Source organism: Urocitellus parryii, chromosome 1, assembly GCF_045843805.1.
Source record: "Urocitellus parryii isolate mUroPar1 chromosome 1, mUroPar1.hap1, whole genome shotgun sequence".
NCBI lineage: Eukaryota > Metazoa > Chordata > Mammalia > Rodentia > Sciuridae > Urocitellus > Urocitellus parryii.
In genome coordinates, this window is record NC_135531.1 from 16,621,470 (window position 1) to 16,641,180 (window position 19,711).

The window sequence follows — 19,711 nt, forward strand, 5'->3', positions numbered from 1 at the left end:
AGTAACAGTGCCAGCTTTCATAGAGGTGACAATTATTCATTTATCCTGAATTTCACATTACAGTAAGTGTGAAAATGAAATGCCCACAAGGGCCAGCAAGTATTATAATTATTGGACACTTCTAGAGAAGTCTTAGTAGTAAAAAAGTGAGCACATATCCTGTCTAAAAGGGACACCCAGTAATTAAACCTATCAGATGATCACACCATCTGACAACTAGCTCGAGTACTGACAGAGTGGCTGACTTTGTTTCAAGAGAATACTTATCTAAAAATCTCTTATTTTTTGAAATTATAAGCAACAGATTTGCTAAAAATGCCAAACTTCATGAGAATAAAACAAAACATGCAAGGAGACACCCTCTCATGATATCTATTCTTTACAAATATTTAAACTAGGAACTCTCCTTCCACTCCCATTTGCATTTTTATTATATGTCTGCACACATCTGTGTTTGAGATCAAACCACAAGTAAGCATAGAGAAAATAGAAAAGATGGATATGATACAGTTTAAAAAAAACTAAAAGGAAAGAAAATTACAGAATAGAATACAATCATCCTAAATAATGCATGTGCAGACAAAATACTGATACTGTTGCATTAAATGAGACAAGAGATGTAAACGTGAAAACCCTATTAACTCTAACCATGCAAGTATATCCCTAGCCAAAAAAAAAAAAAGACTAGAAGAAAATAGGCCAAAATGCAACAAAATATTATATGACTTTTACCACATATTGAAAATCATGCATATTTATCAAAATGCTGAAAAATAAGATGGATCTAATCAGAATTTTTATAGCATCATTTTTATTACAGTATGAAACTGGGTTGTTAAAAAAAATTACAAAAATTCAACTCAGGCCAAAATGGATACTATATACTGTTCATTTATTTTGATTGATAAAAAGAAGGCATTATTCAAAGTTTTATTAGAAATTTTTACAGTCACTAGATAGTATCTCAGTACAATTTGGTTGTGGAGAGACATAAAATTTAACTTTTTATAGCTTTTGAGAGAGACGTATCATCTATCTCACTTCTGAAGGGGAAAAAAAAGCCTCTTTTCCCCTATCTTTAGATCCAAAATTCAAAAATTTGATTCCTTTGAACTGGGGTACAACTCAGTGGTGTGCACTTGCCTGGCCTGTGTGAGGCCCTAGGTTCAATCCCCAAGACTCTAAAGCAAAGCAAAAAAGAAAGTAAAAACAAAGATTTGATTCATGATATATTTAAATGAGCTTCTTGGCTGCTTAAGCGCATCATCTTCTGACTCCCATCTACCCTGTGCACAGCTGCAGGAACCATCTTTTCAAGGTAGTGTGGTCTTCCTACGTTTTCTTTAACTAATACTCTTCTTCTTCCATCTTAGGCCCTAAATTCTCCCAGGCTGATCTGTTCTCTGAAATCACCAATTCAAGCATCCAACACTCTAATATTCCTTCCTTAGTCTTTCACTCTCATTTTGTTATTACCACATCTGCTATTTAATTCTTAGAGATGTGTTCTTTGACTCATTCTCCCTTCTATTAGCATTTTCTACTTTTTACTTTCTTCTTGTTTCAGCTCAGTCTTCACGGTTCTTTCCCACTCGTGGTCTTCTCCTTCTAAACCTGCCCTTATCCATCGCATTGAATTGTATGTTTCTTTAGCCATTGGTTCATGTGGAAAACGCATTCATGTCCCTGATTGCTGGCTCTCCATCATCCTCCATCATTCACCATAAGCCACTACTGCTTCCCTTAAAGGTTAGCAGTACCGTTCAATGACCAGGTTTCTTCCTTCAGGTCTGCCACCCTCCAATTCATTCTACACTCTCCAAAAGAGTGGCATCATAGAATTCCCTTCTTAAACTCTCCAATGGCTATTTGGTAACCCAAACTGCTTACCTCACCTGAAAAAAAAATCTTTTTTTTTTTTTTTTTACTTTCCTGATCACTCAAAACCTCGTTTCCTACAACTCGTCACACTTCACTCTGCAATGTAGTCAGTTTGAACTTCTTTCAATTACTCTGAAGTGCCCTTCCTTCTCTCTTGTTCTTTCTTCACGTCATTACTCTCCTTCTCCTTCTTTTGCTCTCTTTTTAAATATAGATAATATATAGACATGTATATATATCATAGGTGTTTATATCTATGTACATATAGATATAGAGATACATAGCCTATAAATGTAGTATCGGAGCCAGACTTCTAGAATTCAACCCTGATGTTTGTCATCTGCTCGTAAGATCATGGATAAGCTATTTAACATTTATTTGCCTCAATTTCCTCATCTATGAAATAAGAAACAGCTTTCTGGTTTTTAGTTTGAGATTTTCTTCCTTAACTGTATCTACTCTTGCAGAGAGATCTTCAAGTATGTGTTAGAGTTCCAATGCTTGATAAATAAATCATGGGTTTTTTTCAAAAAAAAGAAAGAAAGAAACAGCAATACCACCTTCTTGGGTTGTTACAGATTGAGTACCCTTTATCCAAACTGTTTGTAATGAGAAGTGTTTTGGATTTCAATTTTTTTTGAATTTTGGAATGTTTTCATATACATAGTGAGATACTTAGGTATGGGACAAGTCTGAGCACAAAGTTTTTCTGTGCTTCACATGTACCTTGTACATATGGCCTGAAGGTAAATTTAAACAATATTTATAATAATTTCATGCATAAAACAAAGTTTCTTGTTGTGGAATTTTCCATTTGTTGATTCATGTCATTGTTCAAAAGGTTTCATATTTTAGAGCATTTCAAATTTTGGATTTTTCAGATGAGGGATGCTCAACCTGTATAAGAAGAAAAGATGTGAAGCTCTCAGAACAGAGCTTATTAGTGTACATTTCTTAAATGTGAGCTATTTTTATCATCACCCAAATTATTTCCAGTCAAAAGGTAGATTTAGAAATCTCAGGTATGTAGTCCTCAGAGAAGCAGCAGAGTCTCCAACAATTTAGCATTAGTGAAAATTGCCTTTATAATATGTTTTTGTTATTCATTTGATATACAAATGGGATCTCCAAAAAAAATATCACAAAGTGAGGCTAGGGGTGTGGCTCAGTGGTAGAGAGCTTGCATAGCATGTATGAGGCCCTGGGTTTGGTTCTCAGCACCACATATAAATAAATGAATAAAATAAAGGTCCATCAACATCTGGAAACATTTTTTTAAAAAATCACAAAGTACATTCATGATCAAATGCAGGAGAACCCATAATATGAGTCCAGCTTGGTTTTTAATGCACTTGCATCTGCAATGAACATCACAATCTTTCACCTATCTCCCAGACTAGTTGCGCAGAGAGGCATCTTCCCAAGTAGCCATGAGGTTTAGGTTTCAAAGTTCTTCCTTGCTGCATGGAAACTATGAATAAGCAGAGAATGTGCATGACATCAAACTCTGTGGCTTACTCAAAAAGAAACAAGGTATGCCATAAAGAGGCTACAATGCTAATCACCCAGAGATTGTAAGAGAGACCAACTCATTCTGCTTTATGTTTATTTAGAGACATGTGTGTTGCAATAAGTCAAAGTCCCTTCTACCTTGCAGAGAGCTGAACATCCAGTGAGCCCAGGTCAGTGCATTTGAGCTATGAAGAATATGCACGACTTCCATGTCGGTTTAGCCCTCGGATGACTGGCTCACAGCCTGTTGCTTCCACCCCACTTCCCTCAAGCTGGATCCTCAAAACATCGCTATTCCTCACTCAATAACAGGCTATAATTTCTGTCTACTTCTGACAAACACCTTCACATTCAGTGAGTAGAAAGGCATTTCAGATGTCAATCCTAAAACCAAGCCCTGCTGAGGAAGATGAATGTCAAGATCAGGCTGTTATTAAATTATTCATCTTCTTCAGAAGCTGCAGACTCCTAACATGTCTACCTCCCAACTAAATCAGAAACACACATGCTCCTTATTGCCTCTGCTTTGGAACTTTCTAAATTTGACCCTTGAGAAAATTCACATGCAATTTGTCCCCCTTTATAATTATGAAAGAATTAGCAGCACATCCCCCTAAGAACAAAGGAAGAAAAATTATCAACACGTACGTATCTCGTGTTCTCTCTTCTGCTCAAAGTTTAAATTACAATACTTATTATTCCCCAAATAGAATTTAGAATAGAAAAAGAAATTAAATGCAGTACATGAAGAAGGTTAAAGGTAATAGAAAAATAAAAAGTTGTAAAATATGACAGACCAGATCCAAGGTCTACTAACCGTTAATTTGGTGATGTGGAGGAAATTGGCTGAAGCCTTTGAGCCTCAATTTCTACATATGTAAAACATTAAAATATACTTCTCTTGAAAGATATTGTAAAGATTAAATCTATACCAACTTCCTAAGATAGAGCAGATGCCACAGCAGATATTCAAAAATTGGTAGATACAGTTATACTTTGATTCAACAACTCTTAAGTGTAACTAACTCATTCTACATAAATTGGAGGATGGGGAGTTTTCCATTTATAATCAAAGCTGCTTTCTGGAGAAGGTTAATCTGGATAAACACAGGGCACTTCTGTCTGAACATCCTAGTAGTTTTGTTTTTAAATTTGGGGGTAATAGATAAGGAGAGCTGAACTGGAAATTTTGTGAATACTCCTAAGAAGGGAAAAAAGAAATGAGAGAGGAAATGTTGGAAGAAGACATCAAGAGGCAAAAATAGAATATGACCAGAAACTTCTGAGGCTGTAGAGGGAGGTTTTGAGATGGAAGATGCCAACTAAGGTAGCCTGAAGCATTTGCACCACTGCATCGGAATATCTTTCCTCCATTTTTCCTCCAAATCTTCAGGAAAATTCCCTAAAGCTATAACTGTTTTGGATGAGTAGATTTTGTGTTGATATAAAAGAACACAAAGAGTCTAAATACACATGACAGAAAAAGCATTCAAAAAGCAGAAATGAGGAACCAAAGGAGACCCCTAGGTATTAAGCAGAGCTAAAAAATCAGACAACACCAACATCGTCAAGGACAATGAGCTGACACTCTTCCACACTGGGAAATGGATACAGCCATTTTAGAAATTTTACCCAGTAAAACTTAGTATGTACATATCTAGTTATAAAGCAGCTATTTGAGTTCCAAGCATATGCCCTAAAGAAACTTGAGTTCATTTGTGCAGGACTCATGTACAAGAGTGTTCAAGGCATTTTCACAAGAGAAAATTGAAGACAGAAAAAAAATACCATCATTTTGAACACAGGAGCTTATAAGTCATTGGCTATCCTATTTCTTATGGTGGAGGATGGGTAATGTATGAGTATTTGCAATTTGTTCATCAAATTGTACATTCTGCATATATAAAATATTTCAAAATTTAAAAATGAAAGCTTTTTTAAATGAGTTGTCACTATGGCAGTAGAAGGAGATTATCAAACCACTCGTGCCAGGGCCTTAGGTTTAACACTCACACAGGGATAGGCAATCAGGACCTTAGCCCACATAGGATGAGAAGTTGAAATTATGCAAATGGACATGTCAGCTTCTTTCCTAGAACATTCAAGGCTCTGGGTTTGATTTCAAGCATCATAAAATCAACAACAAAAATAATGTCAGCTTGAATGATACAAATTAGAAGTATTACTGCCCTGTAACCAAGAGTTAAACAATAGGGATTCTTTTTAAGCCCACATAAAACATTTATAAAAATTGACTACAATATGAATATAACCATAAATCCTGCCATTATGTGTAACTATAATTCACCAATATGAATATGAAAAGGAAAAAAACCTAAATTGTTTTACAAAGGAAAAACATTGCCCATATAATGGACCATAACTAAATCTGCAGCAAATACTAAAAAGTTAGTTTCACATTAAAAAAATGATCTGTGACAATTCACAGATTAGAAATCAATAAAAGTGACATAATTAAGTACCTGAAATGTATAGGAGAGGATATTTCCACTCAGCCTATAGAAATCTCTTCCATCCCCACTGAACACTTTTCTGCATTGACCACCAAAGCTTTTGGTGTTAATGACTCCATTCCTCAACTGACCAGTGAGTGCATTGTAACTGTCAAAAGAAAAACAGACAAAAAGGAAGAGAGGAAAGAGGTAGAGGAGTTAGAGAACAAGGAGGCAAGAAAAGGCACTTAAAAAAACAGGAATAGTACTTGATGAAAAAACATCATTAGAGAACTCTAGAAATTTATATAATACTTTATGATTAAGCACTTCTTTGAGAGAGTGCAAATAAAGAGAACAGTATCCTAATGCATACCAACTTCTCCTGCTTACTATAATGGCCAACACTAATAGCTGAGAAAACCCAACTCTTTTAAATCTAAGAACATAGTTGGGAAACACACAAGCCTATTGTATCTATGGCAACAGCTAGTTTTGAATTGGATCTATAGATAAAACCAATACAATTAAGTTTAGTCTGGAGGAGAAAGAGCTTTCTACAGTGAATTTTCAAGTGATTGTCTCTTACTATGCTGAATAGTATATGTCTTAAACTAACTTTACCCTATTCCTCTGTTAATAAGTTTTAAAATATTGCAGGAAAAAAAATGAAGAGAAAAAAAATAAAAATAAAAAATAAAATAAAATATTGCAGGAAAATCATATCTATATGCTAAAATAGAGAAAAAGCTGAAAACCTTAACTCAAGTAAGATAGCTTCCAAAAGTTCCACAGAATTCTTTTTTAAAGGGTAAACATAGGATTGTCCTAAGCTCTCTTAGAAAGCTAGGTTCCCAGTCTCTTTTCAGTCTGGGTATTTATTGTAACACACCTTTCTTCTCTCCCTACTCTCATTCTGATGCCTCTTCATTCTCTTGAGTACAAACCCCCATGACTGAATTGGTTCTCTCCTTCTTCCAGCTCTAACTCCAATAGGGTGACCAAATGTCCAGATTTCCGTAAGACTGAGAGGTTCCCTAGTTGCAGGAGCTATAGTTCTAAAACCAGGACAGTCTCAAAACAATAGGTCACTCTGTATCTTGCTACTTGTATCTATAGATATACAGACACGAATTTTAAAATTGTTTCAGAATGTGGCAAAGAACTTTGAGTCAATGAAAAGATTTGGTTATTTGATGATTTGTTAGTAGACCCACCAGACCATGAAATTAAAAGCTGCAACCCTTGATATACTCAGGAGGCTTCTCAGCACCTTACCCATTGCCAGTAAGTTCTATGTTGGGAGGAGGTTTATCAGTGTCACACGAAGTTCTGCTTTCTGAGTTCTCGCATCTGTCTTCATCAGCACCATCCTCTTCACAATCAGAATCCCCATTGCAAACCAATGATTTGCTGATACATTGTCCTGAACAAAAAAGAAGTTCCCATGCATATTCAAAAGAGGGAAAAGTGGCAACACTACCTGAATCAAAATTGTTTTGTCCCTCACCCCCAATACTGTATTAATGTGAATTTCAGATAAATGCTCAGATTGGCTAGCAAAGGACTAGTGGTAGTTTTTGGTCTCCATGTTGCAGAACACTGAATTACTTCCTGTATAATTACTTTTCATTTTGCCATACACAAAATTAAAAATAGGACCTGAACTCAAAATTCTTAATTCTCACACATAATCAGCAAGCAGTTTTGTCTAAATCCTCCAAAATTCATGCAAATCTAATTACTTAGAAGGTAGATTGACACCCTGCCCTTCAACTTTTGATTTCTTTTCTGAACCTATTAACCAAGATGCCAAATTTGTGTATTTCTTGGTGATTTCAAATTATAATCTTTAGCATCTACAGTGTGTAAAACCCTTTTCCTGGCATTGGAGTATAAAAGTGAATAAAAATGGTGTTTGTCAGACTGTTCAAATGCTTTAAATTCTAATAAGGAAGGCTATACAGACATAAATCACTACAGTTCAGCAGCATAACTGTAATGATAGCTATAAGCCCAGGATACTAAGAAAGCACTGGAGGTACCAGATGATGGAGCCCCTACATCATTTCTACCCATTTTCTTAATACTTCTCTGTGTCCTAGTCACACTGGGCCGTTTGCATGAATAAAAGGCCATGCTTCCTCTCATCTCCAATAATCTTACACTTACCTTTTTCTCTGCATGGGAGGATTTTCTTATCCTTCAAGAATCAAGTTAAATACATTTCCCTTCTGAACACTATTCCTACCCCACAAATTATGATGTATGGTTTTCCTGTGTCCTCATTGGATGCTTTGTGAACAAGTGTCTTCATAGTGTAACATATATTCCACTCTCCTGTCACTCAATTCAATGCAGCAGACATTCATTGAGAGCATGCTATATACTAGGCACTTCGGGTGCCAAAACAAAAGAAATACCATCTGTATCTTCAAGGAGTTCAGAGTCTACCAAAGAAATATTCAGGCCCACAAATAATCCATATTACAGACAGTATGAGATACACAGTGAACACAGAAGTGATTTGTTAATTATGTCCACCAGTTGAAGGTTTAGGGAATACTGCCCAAAGAAGTTATCATTTGGTTTGGATTTTGAAACCAAAAGAGGATTTTCTAACACAGGGATTCTTTATATACTATCCTGACCCTGAAAACTTAATACTTTTGAGAAGAAGCTATGTGTTTCATTTCTATATTCGTACCCCCATCACCATATTTGGATTATAAAAAGAGTAGTACATTTTTATTAAAAGTTATAGAATTAATCTAATTGCATGAATGCAACAGAGACAATAAGTCAAATAATATTCAATGCCAAAACTTTGTTTCTAACACATCATGCATGGTGTGAGCCATATCATTCCTTGATTGGCTAATTAGAGATACTTTTCTTGTAAACATAATTATGTGTGCAGGAACATCACTTTTGCTCAATCTCATGTATATACCATACCCCCTCTGCCCCTTTAACAAAAATGCAATGTTAAGAACTGTTTGGGGACTGGGGTTGTAGCTCAGTGGTGGAGTACTTGCATAGCATGTGTGAGGCACTGGGTTCGATTCTCAGTACTGCATATAAATAAATAAAATAAAGATCCATCAATAATAAAAATATTTTTTAAAAGAACGGTTTAGGCCCATTAATAGGCATGATCTTCTTCCAATAATATTCCCATTTTTATAATCAGATGCCTCCCTTGCCTTTGGAGGAATGATAGCTGAAAGTGTGATTAATATATCACAAAAATCTTTCTGATATTTGGGGGAAATGAATTTATCAGCCAACATAAATTCAGTAAAAATCAACAAACAAATATTGAGCAAGTAAAACAAGTAGCATTTCAATTCGTGGTCTGACCCTATGAAAAACAAATTACCTGAAAAACACCTGAAACGTTCTCCACAGCCCTCTTCTGTAGGACACCCCTGTGTAGGTTCACAGGACCGTGTTTCAAAAGCACTTCCGGCACAAGGTTGGCCCCCATACTGCCCATAAACAGCGATTGAGCGTGTGCGAGTCTAAACACAAAATAGGGAGTGTCTTTATTTTTTTATCTGTAATTTCCTTTTTCTGAGTACTCAAATGTGAGAGGGGAGCTGAGCAAATGGCTCAGCCAGCCGTACAGTGCTTGCCTTGCATTCATGAAGCCTTGGGTTCAATCCCCAGCACTACAAAAATATGCACATACATTTTTATATATCTGAGAAGAATTAACACAATTTGCAAAACAATATCCAGGAAATTGTCCTGGTGTTCTACATAAGTAAAACCTAAAAAACTAATGGATGAATGCAGAGATCTTCAGTGACACTTGGATTATTACTATTTATAGAGAGCTTCCCAGCTTTATATTTATTTTCAGGTTTCAGTGGGGAAAAAACAAAAATTTTTTTAAATGATTCTTTGAAAAAGTAAACCTGAAAGTGAAGCTTAACTGGGTACACACATAAGCAAATAGATTATAATGTAAAATGTTTTGACCAAGGCTATCTAACAAGAGTTAATTAAATTAGAAATGGTGAAGTAAATTTTACTGGAGTGAAAGTAAGGGTGACTGGGAAGGGGAATTAAGGCGAAGAGGAGTTAGGCTCGCCTTCAGAAAAATGGTGGCAGGTAATTTGAGCTGAACAGTAGACCTTTTTTAAAAAGGCAAGGAAACTAACCCAGAGAGAAATATACTAACGTGGAGGCCCAGTTTACAAGACAACCTAAGTGGCCCAAAGGATTACAATGAAATCTTACTAGACAAACAAAAGCATTAACCTGTAAAATGGGAAATATGTGAAAAATGCACCTCTGAAGGTAAATTGAGGGAATTATCAAGCTAAATGAAAAACTTAAAACTAATTTGTCTTAAAATTCATGACTCCTCAATCAGTATAAAGACATATCTCTAATGTTAAACAAAAATAAAGATCTAGGCCAGGCGCTGTGGCACACGCCTCTAATCCCAGTGGCTGGGGAGGCTGAAGCAGGAGAATCCCAAGTTCAAAGCCAGCCTCAGCAAAAGCAAGGGGCTAAGCAACTCAGTGAGACCCTATCTCTAAATAAAATACAAAATAGGACTGGAATGTGGCTTACTTATTGTTAGGATAGCCTTAGGCCTAAGCCTAAGCCACTCCGTTTTAAAAACTAGAGTTTGAAACATGCAGTCTCACCAGGCACATCCACAGATCCCTCCAATATGGCCTCAGACAAGTTACTTCCCCTCACCCTGATAAAGAGAGGGAAGCCTCTGGCAGGCTGTCCTCACCTGATAAGAGGGAAAGGTGAGATCAGGGTGGAGACCACCAGACCAGATGTGTCTGACCCCAGGGTAAATGATGTCACTGAGAAATCCAGTGGCAGCTGATAAGGATTGAAAGGGGGGGGGGTCAAAAGTATAAATAATAGAGCAAATGAACAGGGATTCAGCCAGCAGAAACAAGGATGCACTCGAGCTGGAGAGCCTGATGAGGACCTGACATCCCATCAATTGTCATGGTTCCTGAACCTCTGAGTGATCAGTGAGAGCCGAAACTCCTCCCTATGACCTCGTCTTCAACTGGTCTTCCACTCCACACCAGGAAAAGCCTGCCTTGGTTCAGGACCTGGTCACCACGGTCTGAGTAAGTGTGCATCTGCTGGACATGAAGCCTAAAGCTTAAGACTTTTGAACTTTGCACGCAGAGGGAATGTCTGTCATTAGCCTGTCATGATTAAGTGTGTTTTGCAGTGCTTACAATTAATCTAGAATTGTTTACTGTGAATTAATTAATCTAGAATTGTTTGCTGTGAATTGATTATGTCTATTGCAGTGGCTAGCATTAAGGATTGTCGTTTTCTTGATTAAGAACCTATAGAGTGAAACTGTATTGAGTAATTTGAGTGAATAAAGCATTGAAAGGGGCAGAAGTGCATGGACATTCATTATTTCTCCCCTCGACTACATGCGTCGCAATTTTGCCCCCTCACAGGACTGGTGGAATGCCCTTGAGTTCAATCATGAGTACCACTGTCCCCTCACCCCAAAAAAGATCTACAAAATCATTTTCCTACCCACCAGAAACAGAGATGTATCTTTTAGCATCTCTCCCTTCTTCACCCATCCTCCATTAATAAAAAACGAGCCAAACATCACTTTCAGAATACTTAAGCTTGAGCGAAGACCAACAGGGAAGACTGGGTACATAAACCAACTTTGAATTTATCCATCCTCCCTGACTTAGGCTACAAGTGGGGATTCCTTGGTATAAGCATCATGAACTTTGAGTTCTGAATAAATTTGCATCATTTGGAGCTGACTCTGGTTCTTTTCAGTGATCTAAGCAGAGGAACCATGAAAGAGGAGTGGAACTTAACAAAGCAGCTTGATACATTTTTAGTTTCTGTTTTTAATTGATTCTTCAAAGGCTCCTTTTCTGAGGTTCCAAAGCATGGGTCCTGTTGTTTGTATAAGGAGTGTTTGCTCTCTCCATCCTCGAAGGTGCCCCAAATGCCACCCACTCTGAACAGGCTCATTCTCACCTGTCAAGTTCTGGTCTTATGACTCTTTTTTTCATTTTTCACTTGTCTCTTTCTGAATAAAAAAAAATGTTGCTTTATAATCATTGCATGATGACCTTCACTCAAAGAAAAAAATATTCTGTCTACTTAGAGTTCTTTCTTGTTTTTATATTATAAAAATGTTTCATGTTCTCAGTGTTTCTTTGACTTTTGCCTCATTATTCTTGTACCTTGTTGACAGTATGTTAGGTTAAAATGGTATAATACAAAAATACTCTGATGAGATAATCCTATTTTTTAAAATTACAAACACATGAAAATTAAGCTAAAGTAAATACTCAAATACTGATATATGTTTCTCCTAAATAGTGAAATTATGAATACTGTTTTCTTTCCTTACACATCTCTGTATTTTCTTCAATGACTGTCTTATAAAAGAAAACAAATCTTTAGAGTGACTATATAATATCCGGGTCAATTCTAGTATTTTATTTGTACTCTTTGGGAATTAAACTTTAAAATATTGCAAAAAAATTTTGATTTTTTATGATTGGTCATTATTTGTGAAGTAAAACAAAGCAACCATTTTATTATTTGCTAGTTTGTGTTTAAGATAAGAAGAAAGGTTGAAATGACGGAAATAAAACAGATTTTAGATTATCTATTAATTTCATTTCATGCTATTTCTATTTCTCTAACAAAGTTAGTGAGTTGCTTTTAACTTTTAGCCCATACACTTTCTTGCCACAGACAAGATCTAGAAAGATTTTTCTTCATGAAAAACAAATGTAGAAATTACTTTTTTATAATATCATTAAACTTAAGTCATACTTTTTCCCTTCAAAACTACTAAAATAATTATCAAGAAAAACACTAGCACTCATTTTATGAAGATTAAAATTTCATGTCATTTTGGCCATACTTAAGCTGTTTCTGCATATAAGTAACCAAATACAAAGTTTAGTGTTGTCCTACCTGAGTCTTGGTACAGCCACTGCATTCTGACCAAGGGCCATAGGAATCCCACTGGCAGTTGATTGGAGAAGAGGCACTTGTGGTAGTTTCAAAATGTCCATGATAAAACACAAGAAGATAAGCCAGGGAACGCAAAGAATAGGCAAGAATAATCAAAAACACTTCAAAAAATATTTTTTCCTAAGGAATATTAAGAGTATTCTAAAGCATAAAAAATGGGCTTATTAGAAAATGACATTTATTAAACATCTACTGTATGTGAGGTACTATTAAGACACCAAAGTTGTAAAAATAATAAAAGAGGTAGCTCATTGTTGATAGAGGGAAGGATACAGATACAAATGTTCAATCATAGGACAACAGATCTAATCTAGTAGATATGATAGCAGAGATGTTATAATAACATCTCTGTGTTATGGAAATACAGAGAGAAAAGAGTGCTCAGAACTGGGAGAGTAGATGAGAATATACAGGAGGAAGTTATTAGGTTTTTGAGAGGGTTCTGCATAATGAGTTGAAGAGTTATCCAAAAACTTAACTGAGAAATAATTAGCTCTAATAAGACCCTATGAGAAACAGTCTCTTAAAAGCTAGCAAAGGCTAAAGTGACAGTGATTTATATTTAAACATTACCATGCTCATTTAGGCTACTCCTCAAGCACATGCCCAAGTGCAGCAATTTGAGCTTAATCAATTCCACTCAAATAAAGTACATGCAGGAAACGGAGAGTTGGCTCTCATACACTGCTCAACTCTATGAAGGAGGACATCGGATTAGTCCTAAAAAATTGACTTGCCAAAAGATTAAGGGACCAGGATTTTTGGCTTCTGAATTCCTAGCACATCTAGGAATTGTTGGAAAAAACATTTGAATCAAGGTGATGTTTGCATACCTTAAGACTGTTGATTATCCTGAAAATAATCAATCCCTTTCTCTATTATATGCACCTCAAGTTCTTTTATGGAACCAACCTTGGTAACCAGTTTTCATGGCATCAATAACTGAGTATATGTGACCCTTAAACAATCTGAACTTACTGTTGTCTATTTTGTGTCCCAGTGAAAAGCAGAGGTGTTCCCCAAATACAGAGATTTAGGACTGAAAGCTAGCTTGGACTTCCCTACATCATCCTGTGCAGGGCCCTTAGTACACTCACATTGCAAAGAACCATCTCAGGATCTGAGTCATCCAGTAGACACTAAGGGCCTTCTAACTTTTCGGTATCCCCAGGTCCTAGCACAGCCCTGACACATACTCTAATTGTTCCATAAAATGACCTGACCTATTCCCATCACCCTGACAGTAAAAACAAAACAAACAAACAAACAAAAAAGTCAGAGGTGGCTGATGTTTGCTTTTCCAGGTCCTAAGAGATGATAAAACCATTTTCTAAGAAAACTCTCAACCTTTAAAATCCATAAAATGTTTTGCAAGGATTACACTTAAAGATCAAATAGTACTCTAGGATGTGTGAATCTGCTGGGATTCTCTGAGTCACAGGTAAAATCGTGGTACCAGGACAAAACCTTTGAGGTGTTTTAGTCTTTAAGTTTCTTACTTACAGGGAAAAAAAATAAAGTAAAAGAATAATAAAATACTCTTTTGATACCATCAATTTTTCTAAAAATAAGACAGACAAAAAAACATGTTGTAGGAATAAATACTCTCAAGCTGCAACCTAAGAATTAGACCACACTAAAAAAATTTCCTTAATATTTTTTAATGATTTTCACACACAATCCAAATAATTCTTACCTTGAAAAAACTTGGAACTCTCCTATAAATCCCACAAAAATGAATAAGCTTATTGTCTGGAGAAGAAAAAGAGTAAAGCATTACTTTAGATTTCGTTTCACTAATGAGTTGAAAACCAAGACATTCATATAAAGCCAGATCTCTGGGTTTGGAGTACAAAGAGTGAAAGAACCATGTAAAAAGCTAAATAACTGCTTTTCCTTTAAGGTTCCATTTTAAATAGAAATTTGTAGTTTATTCAAAAAAAAATTAAAAAGCAGAACTGCCATATGATCCAGTAATCCCATTGTTGGGTATAAATCCGAAGAAAATGAAATCAGTATGTCAGTATGCCAAGGAGATACCTGTATACCATGTTCACTGCAGTATTATTCATAATAGGCAAGACATGAAATCATCCTAAAGTCCATTATTGGATGAATAAATAAAGAAAATATGATATGGGGGGGGGGTACAGCTCAATGGTGGAGTGCTTTCCTAATATTGTGAGGCCCTGAGTTCCATGGGAAGGAAGGAAGGAAGGAAGGAAGGAAGGAAGGAAGGAAGGAAGGAAGGAAGGAAGGAAGGAAGGAAGGAAGGAAGGAGAGAGAGACAAAGAAAGAAAGAAAGAAAAGAGGGAGAGAGGGAGAAAAATATGGCGTGTGTGTGTGTGTGTGTGTGTGTGTGTGTGTGTGTTGCTCTCAAACTATGCGCAATGGAATAACATCTTAAAAAAAAAAAGAAGGAAAACCTGCCATTTGCAACAACAGATGATCCTAGAGGTCATTGCATTAAATGAAATAAGCCAAGCACAAAAAGGTAAATGTCACACTTAACAATCTAAAAATATTGAATTCATAGAAGTAGAAAGAATCATCAGGGCTGAGGAGGTGGGGGTGGGGTGGGGAGGGTTGTTGGCGGAGACTGTGGTAAAAGGATATGAAATTTCAATTAGACAAGAAAAATAAGTTCAAGAAATCTGGTGTACAACATGGTGGCTATAGTTAATAGCAATATATTGCGTTCTTGATAATTATCAAGAGAGTAGATTTCAAGTGTTCTCACCAAAATGTAAGTATGTGAGATAATACATAGATATTCACTAGCTCAACTGAGCCATTCCACAACGTGGACCTATTTTAAAAGATGATGAGCACAGATATATACAATTTTTACTTAATTTGTAAAATAAATTATTTTAGGGTAAAAAAATGATGTAATTCTCTGGGCCACACCTCCCACTGCTCATTTCTGTAAAGACAACTAGGGTCTGGGCGGTACCACAGACAGACAAATGGAAAATAGTAGAGTTAAAGGGCCTCCAGCATTTCCTGAGGGCCCACCAGCTTTTAATTCCTTTCTCCACTTCCTCATCTCTAACTTTAGCATCCTAGAGGACGCCCGAGGGGAGAAAATTTGGAAGGAGCATCAGTGACCATGGCTGTGAAGTTAATAGGGAAATGAGCTCTGGGGATGAGGAAGCAAAAGTTGAGGGACAGCCTCAGGCAAGGGGCGTTCTCAGCTTTAGTTCTGTGGGCAGCTCCCTCTGTGTTTAAAACACCCCTGAGGCCTATTATCATCATCTTTGCGGGATAGCACAAATCTAAATATTGAGGACCTGACAAGTTACAAAAAATGTATGTAAAATGGGATTACATTTCATTTGAAAAATCAAGCACATTAAAGAAAAACTAAATCTAGAAAAAAAAATAGAACAAATAATAAAAGTTTTATTTCTGGTTGTAAAATTATAGATCATTTCCATTATCTTATTTTCAGTTATATGTATTTTCCTTTTACTGAAAACTTAAAGGTTGAGGTGGTGAGTATGATTCATTTTTTTTACAAGTGATTCTCTAAGTATATCAAATACATTCACCTCATAACTCAGTGTAAAAGTCCTTAAAATTGCTTATCCCACATTTCCAGAGGCCAAGATCCTTTGTTTTCTTCCTAAGAACCTCTTTTTCCTCACTGTATCGATGGAGTGTCTTCCCAACAATTTTTCCAGAATCTTCCACTAGCCTTCCCAAATCATCCAGCCTCTAATTAGGTATCTTCCTTTCAGTTGTAAAAATCCTACTTGCCTATATCTAGCTTTTATAGCTCTACAAATCTTTCTATTATCCTAACTAGCACCTTCAGGAAGGTAGAAAGGTATCAAGGAGCTGTGAGCAACCTGGAAAAGAGTAAAGAAGTTATAAATACTTTTCTGATTTTTCAACAAACATGTGAGGCATATAATCATTTAAGTTTTATTTTTTTTTTTAATTCTGACCTACATGGGGGTTTTTTGTTTTTGTTTTTGTTTTCTGTTTTCCTTTTTCAACAATGTGCCTTTTCTCTGTGCTGTCAACTTATTTTTTCCTGCCCCTGGGAAAACACATTCGTATTTTATTTGCCACTCTTAAGCGTTAACAAATAGTCACATTTTCAGAAATTAAAAATTCTAACTTCAATTTATCATTAGTTTAAAATTCCTCACTCCTTCCTATCTCCTAGGTACACATAATGGGGGAGTGGTAAGGTGCACGTCAAAATTCCTACCTTTTACTTTACTTCCCCACTTACCCTTCCTCTCTTTGTCTTCTTCAAGGCCAGAGCAGCAGGAGTGAGAGGGGAAAGGGTCAGAAAGGATCTTGCTTGACTGATCCCGTTGGAGTCCAGGATGGTAAATCAGGGTGTGTCAGATGTTTAGATGCCAATTCTTCCTCTTCACTGTGGACTCCCTACCAGGCATCCACAACCACCTCCCTGGCACAAATGACTCATCTCTTTGTTCCTCATTCCTGACTGTCATCACTGCCTGCCCCCTACAGTCCTTTCCACACTGTGCCATTGTTGGGGTTGTTTCATCCTGCAGGTGGTCAACATCTCAAGCAGAATCCCTAACAACCCATACTTGACTCCCTTCTCAGATCCACTTCTGATCCAGGGGATACCTGCTCATCCTTGTCCTACCAAACTCTGAATACTCAAGCTGTAGCCTCTACAGCCAAGGTGATTGACTCTGCTAAACGCTGACTTTCAATTTCCCAAGTGTGTATAGGATACCATTCCTACATCTTCCACCCTTTAAGGAACACAATCCTGAGTACTATTGAGAATGGAGATGGCATGAAGGTCACCAGACACATTTGGGGTTACTTTTTTACAGTAGTGCACAGAATGTAAAGCATCCTACACTTTAAAATGTGAGAGCCCTAAATGCTTATTGTTCTTGGCTTTTGACTCTCAGCAGCCAAAACAGGTATAATCAAAAAAAATTAATATTCCATTAGATGGATTCACACTCCTCTGGCATGTGTGAGGCACTGGGTTTGATCCTCAGCACCACATAAAAATAAATAAATAAATAAATATTGTGTCCATCTACAATTAAAAAAATACTAAAAAAAAAAAAAAAAAAAAAAAGGTCAAACATAGAAACCATTTCTAATGTCTTAACAGTTTAGGCTTTCCCAAGCTTCCCTTCAGGTTTACTATAAAAATATGACTATCTGCTTTCAAATTCAGGTAGAAATTTTGCATGTAACTTGAAGGGAAATCATTGCATTAATTGTTGATATTCTATCAACCAATTAAAGAATTAAAATATATTTATTATCACAACATTAAAATGCTGTAATAATCAATGACTGTGAACTACATTGTTGAGCATAAAACAATCATTAAGGTGTCTCATCATAGGAAAAATAAGGGAATTGATTGACACTTAATACAAATATTAGGAAAAAAACATATTAGAAGACTTTAGCAAAAGCGTAATATTCTTTTTGAGCTAACGAGTGCTCTAAATTTTTAAATAAAAATGCAAGACAGAGTAATAGAGATTAAATTATCTCATAGTTCTAAACTTGTTAGATTACTTGGTGTCATAGCATCATAAAATTAAACAAATTAACTTTGTGATTTATGTTTAACTTTTAATTATTTAATTGCACATGAGGCAAAGGTTATACAAGACCTCTATATTTCTCCTCCTCCAATCCTATTGGTAAGTGAGCATGGATTCAGTACACAGAGGACCATAGTTATCAAAGAAGCAAATCCAGAAGTTGCCAGGTCTGCAAAACTATTGTTCCAGTGCAATAAGGCAACAACTTGAAAGTTTAAATGTCAAAATTTGTGAAAAATTGAACTAGCAATTTCAACTTATTTTGAATCCCAGAAATTCAGTCTATAATAGAGTCTTATGTCTTTGGTCCTGCCTTTGGTTGAATAGTAATTTTTTAAAAACGTTTGTCCATTCTGCATTGGTCCAACGTGTGTATTTAGCAAACTTTTAGTTTCATTCCATCTTTCATTCATATCTTCTACTCTCACAATCCTAACCCTTTCACCCAGGACTCCAAATTCTAAGGTTCCAAATCTGCAAATCAGGTCCCTATTGCATGGCTCCAAATTAAAACAGACATATAAACTGGAGAAAATTTTTCCCTAAGAGGTAACAGTAGTGCTATTGTATTACATTATGGCTTTCCCAGGACTTTCATAAACAGTGTCTCCAACTCCCTCTTCCCAGCCCTCTAAACCTATAATTAACTGTAAAAAAAGAAAATTAATTCACTTTAGCTGAACTATTTAAAATATATTTTTAAAAGGATTTTTTTAAAGTCACTCTCAGAACTTTTTCTTCTATATTTTTTTCATGTCTTTCTCTTTCTTTGGTTTCTTTCAGTTAAGAATTACCTTTCTTTTGAGATAGGTTCATTTGTAAAAGTAATAAACTTATTATCTTACCTTCATGTTTGGGAAAACTTTTAAGGCAGAAGAGAGGGAAAAGTTTTCCTCTCTAAGGGTACTTTTCAACGGCAGGAAGAGTCCAGCAGGCTGTCCTCGCTCTGCTTCTCCCTGTTCTGGATTATCTTGGCACTTATTTATAAACCAAGTGGTTCTCAGACATAGATCATACTCCAGCTAGATTCTTCAGAGACATGAAGAGCCTCCTTCTGTACTTAATCTATGACTTGAAGCCAGATGTATTTTATCAGTTTCACAGACCTGAACTACAGCCAGCTGGGACTGTTTGGAAGTTAGAGATAAGTTTCAGAGAAACATATCTGTAAATCAGGAAAGACAGCAAATGTTCTCAGTTCAATATTTAAATGACTTTCAATCCAAGGAGATTCTATGTAAGGCAAGGGATAAGCTTCCTTCCTGT

General features: G+C 36.1%; 1 protein-coding gene across 1 annotated transcript in view; it reads right to left on the reverse strand.

The window, feature by feature from the left end:
* C7 (complement C7) overlaps nucleotides 1-19,370 on the reverse strand; it is a 51,247-nt gene extending 31,877 nt beyond the window's left edge. Inside the window, exons 1-6 of the mRNA XM_026410240.2 lie at nucleotides 19,291-19,370; nucleotides 14,569-14,624; nucleotides 12,813-12,888; nucleotides 9,229-9,370; nucleotides 7,125-7,272; nucleotides 5,877-6,015 (exon numbers count right to left, since the gene is read on the reverse strand). Coding sequence (XP_026266025.2) covers nucleotides 5,877-6,015; nucleotides 7,125-7,272; nucleotides 9,229-9,370; nucleotides 12,813-12,888; nucleotides 14,569-14,624; nucleotides 19,291-19,296 — 567 coding nt within the window. The 5' untranslated portion in view covers nucleotides 19,297-19,370. The remainder of the gene's footprint in view (nucleotides 1-5,876; nucleotides 6,016-7,124; nucleotides 7,273-9,228; nucleotides 9,371-12,812; nucleotides 12,889-14,568; nucleotides 14,625-19,290) is intronic.
* Nucleotides 19,371-19,711: the final 341 nt, after the last annotated feature.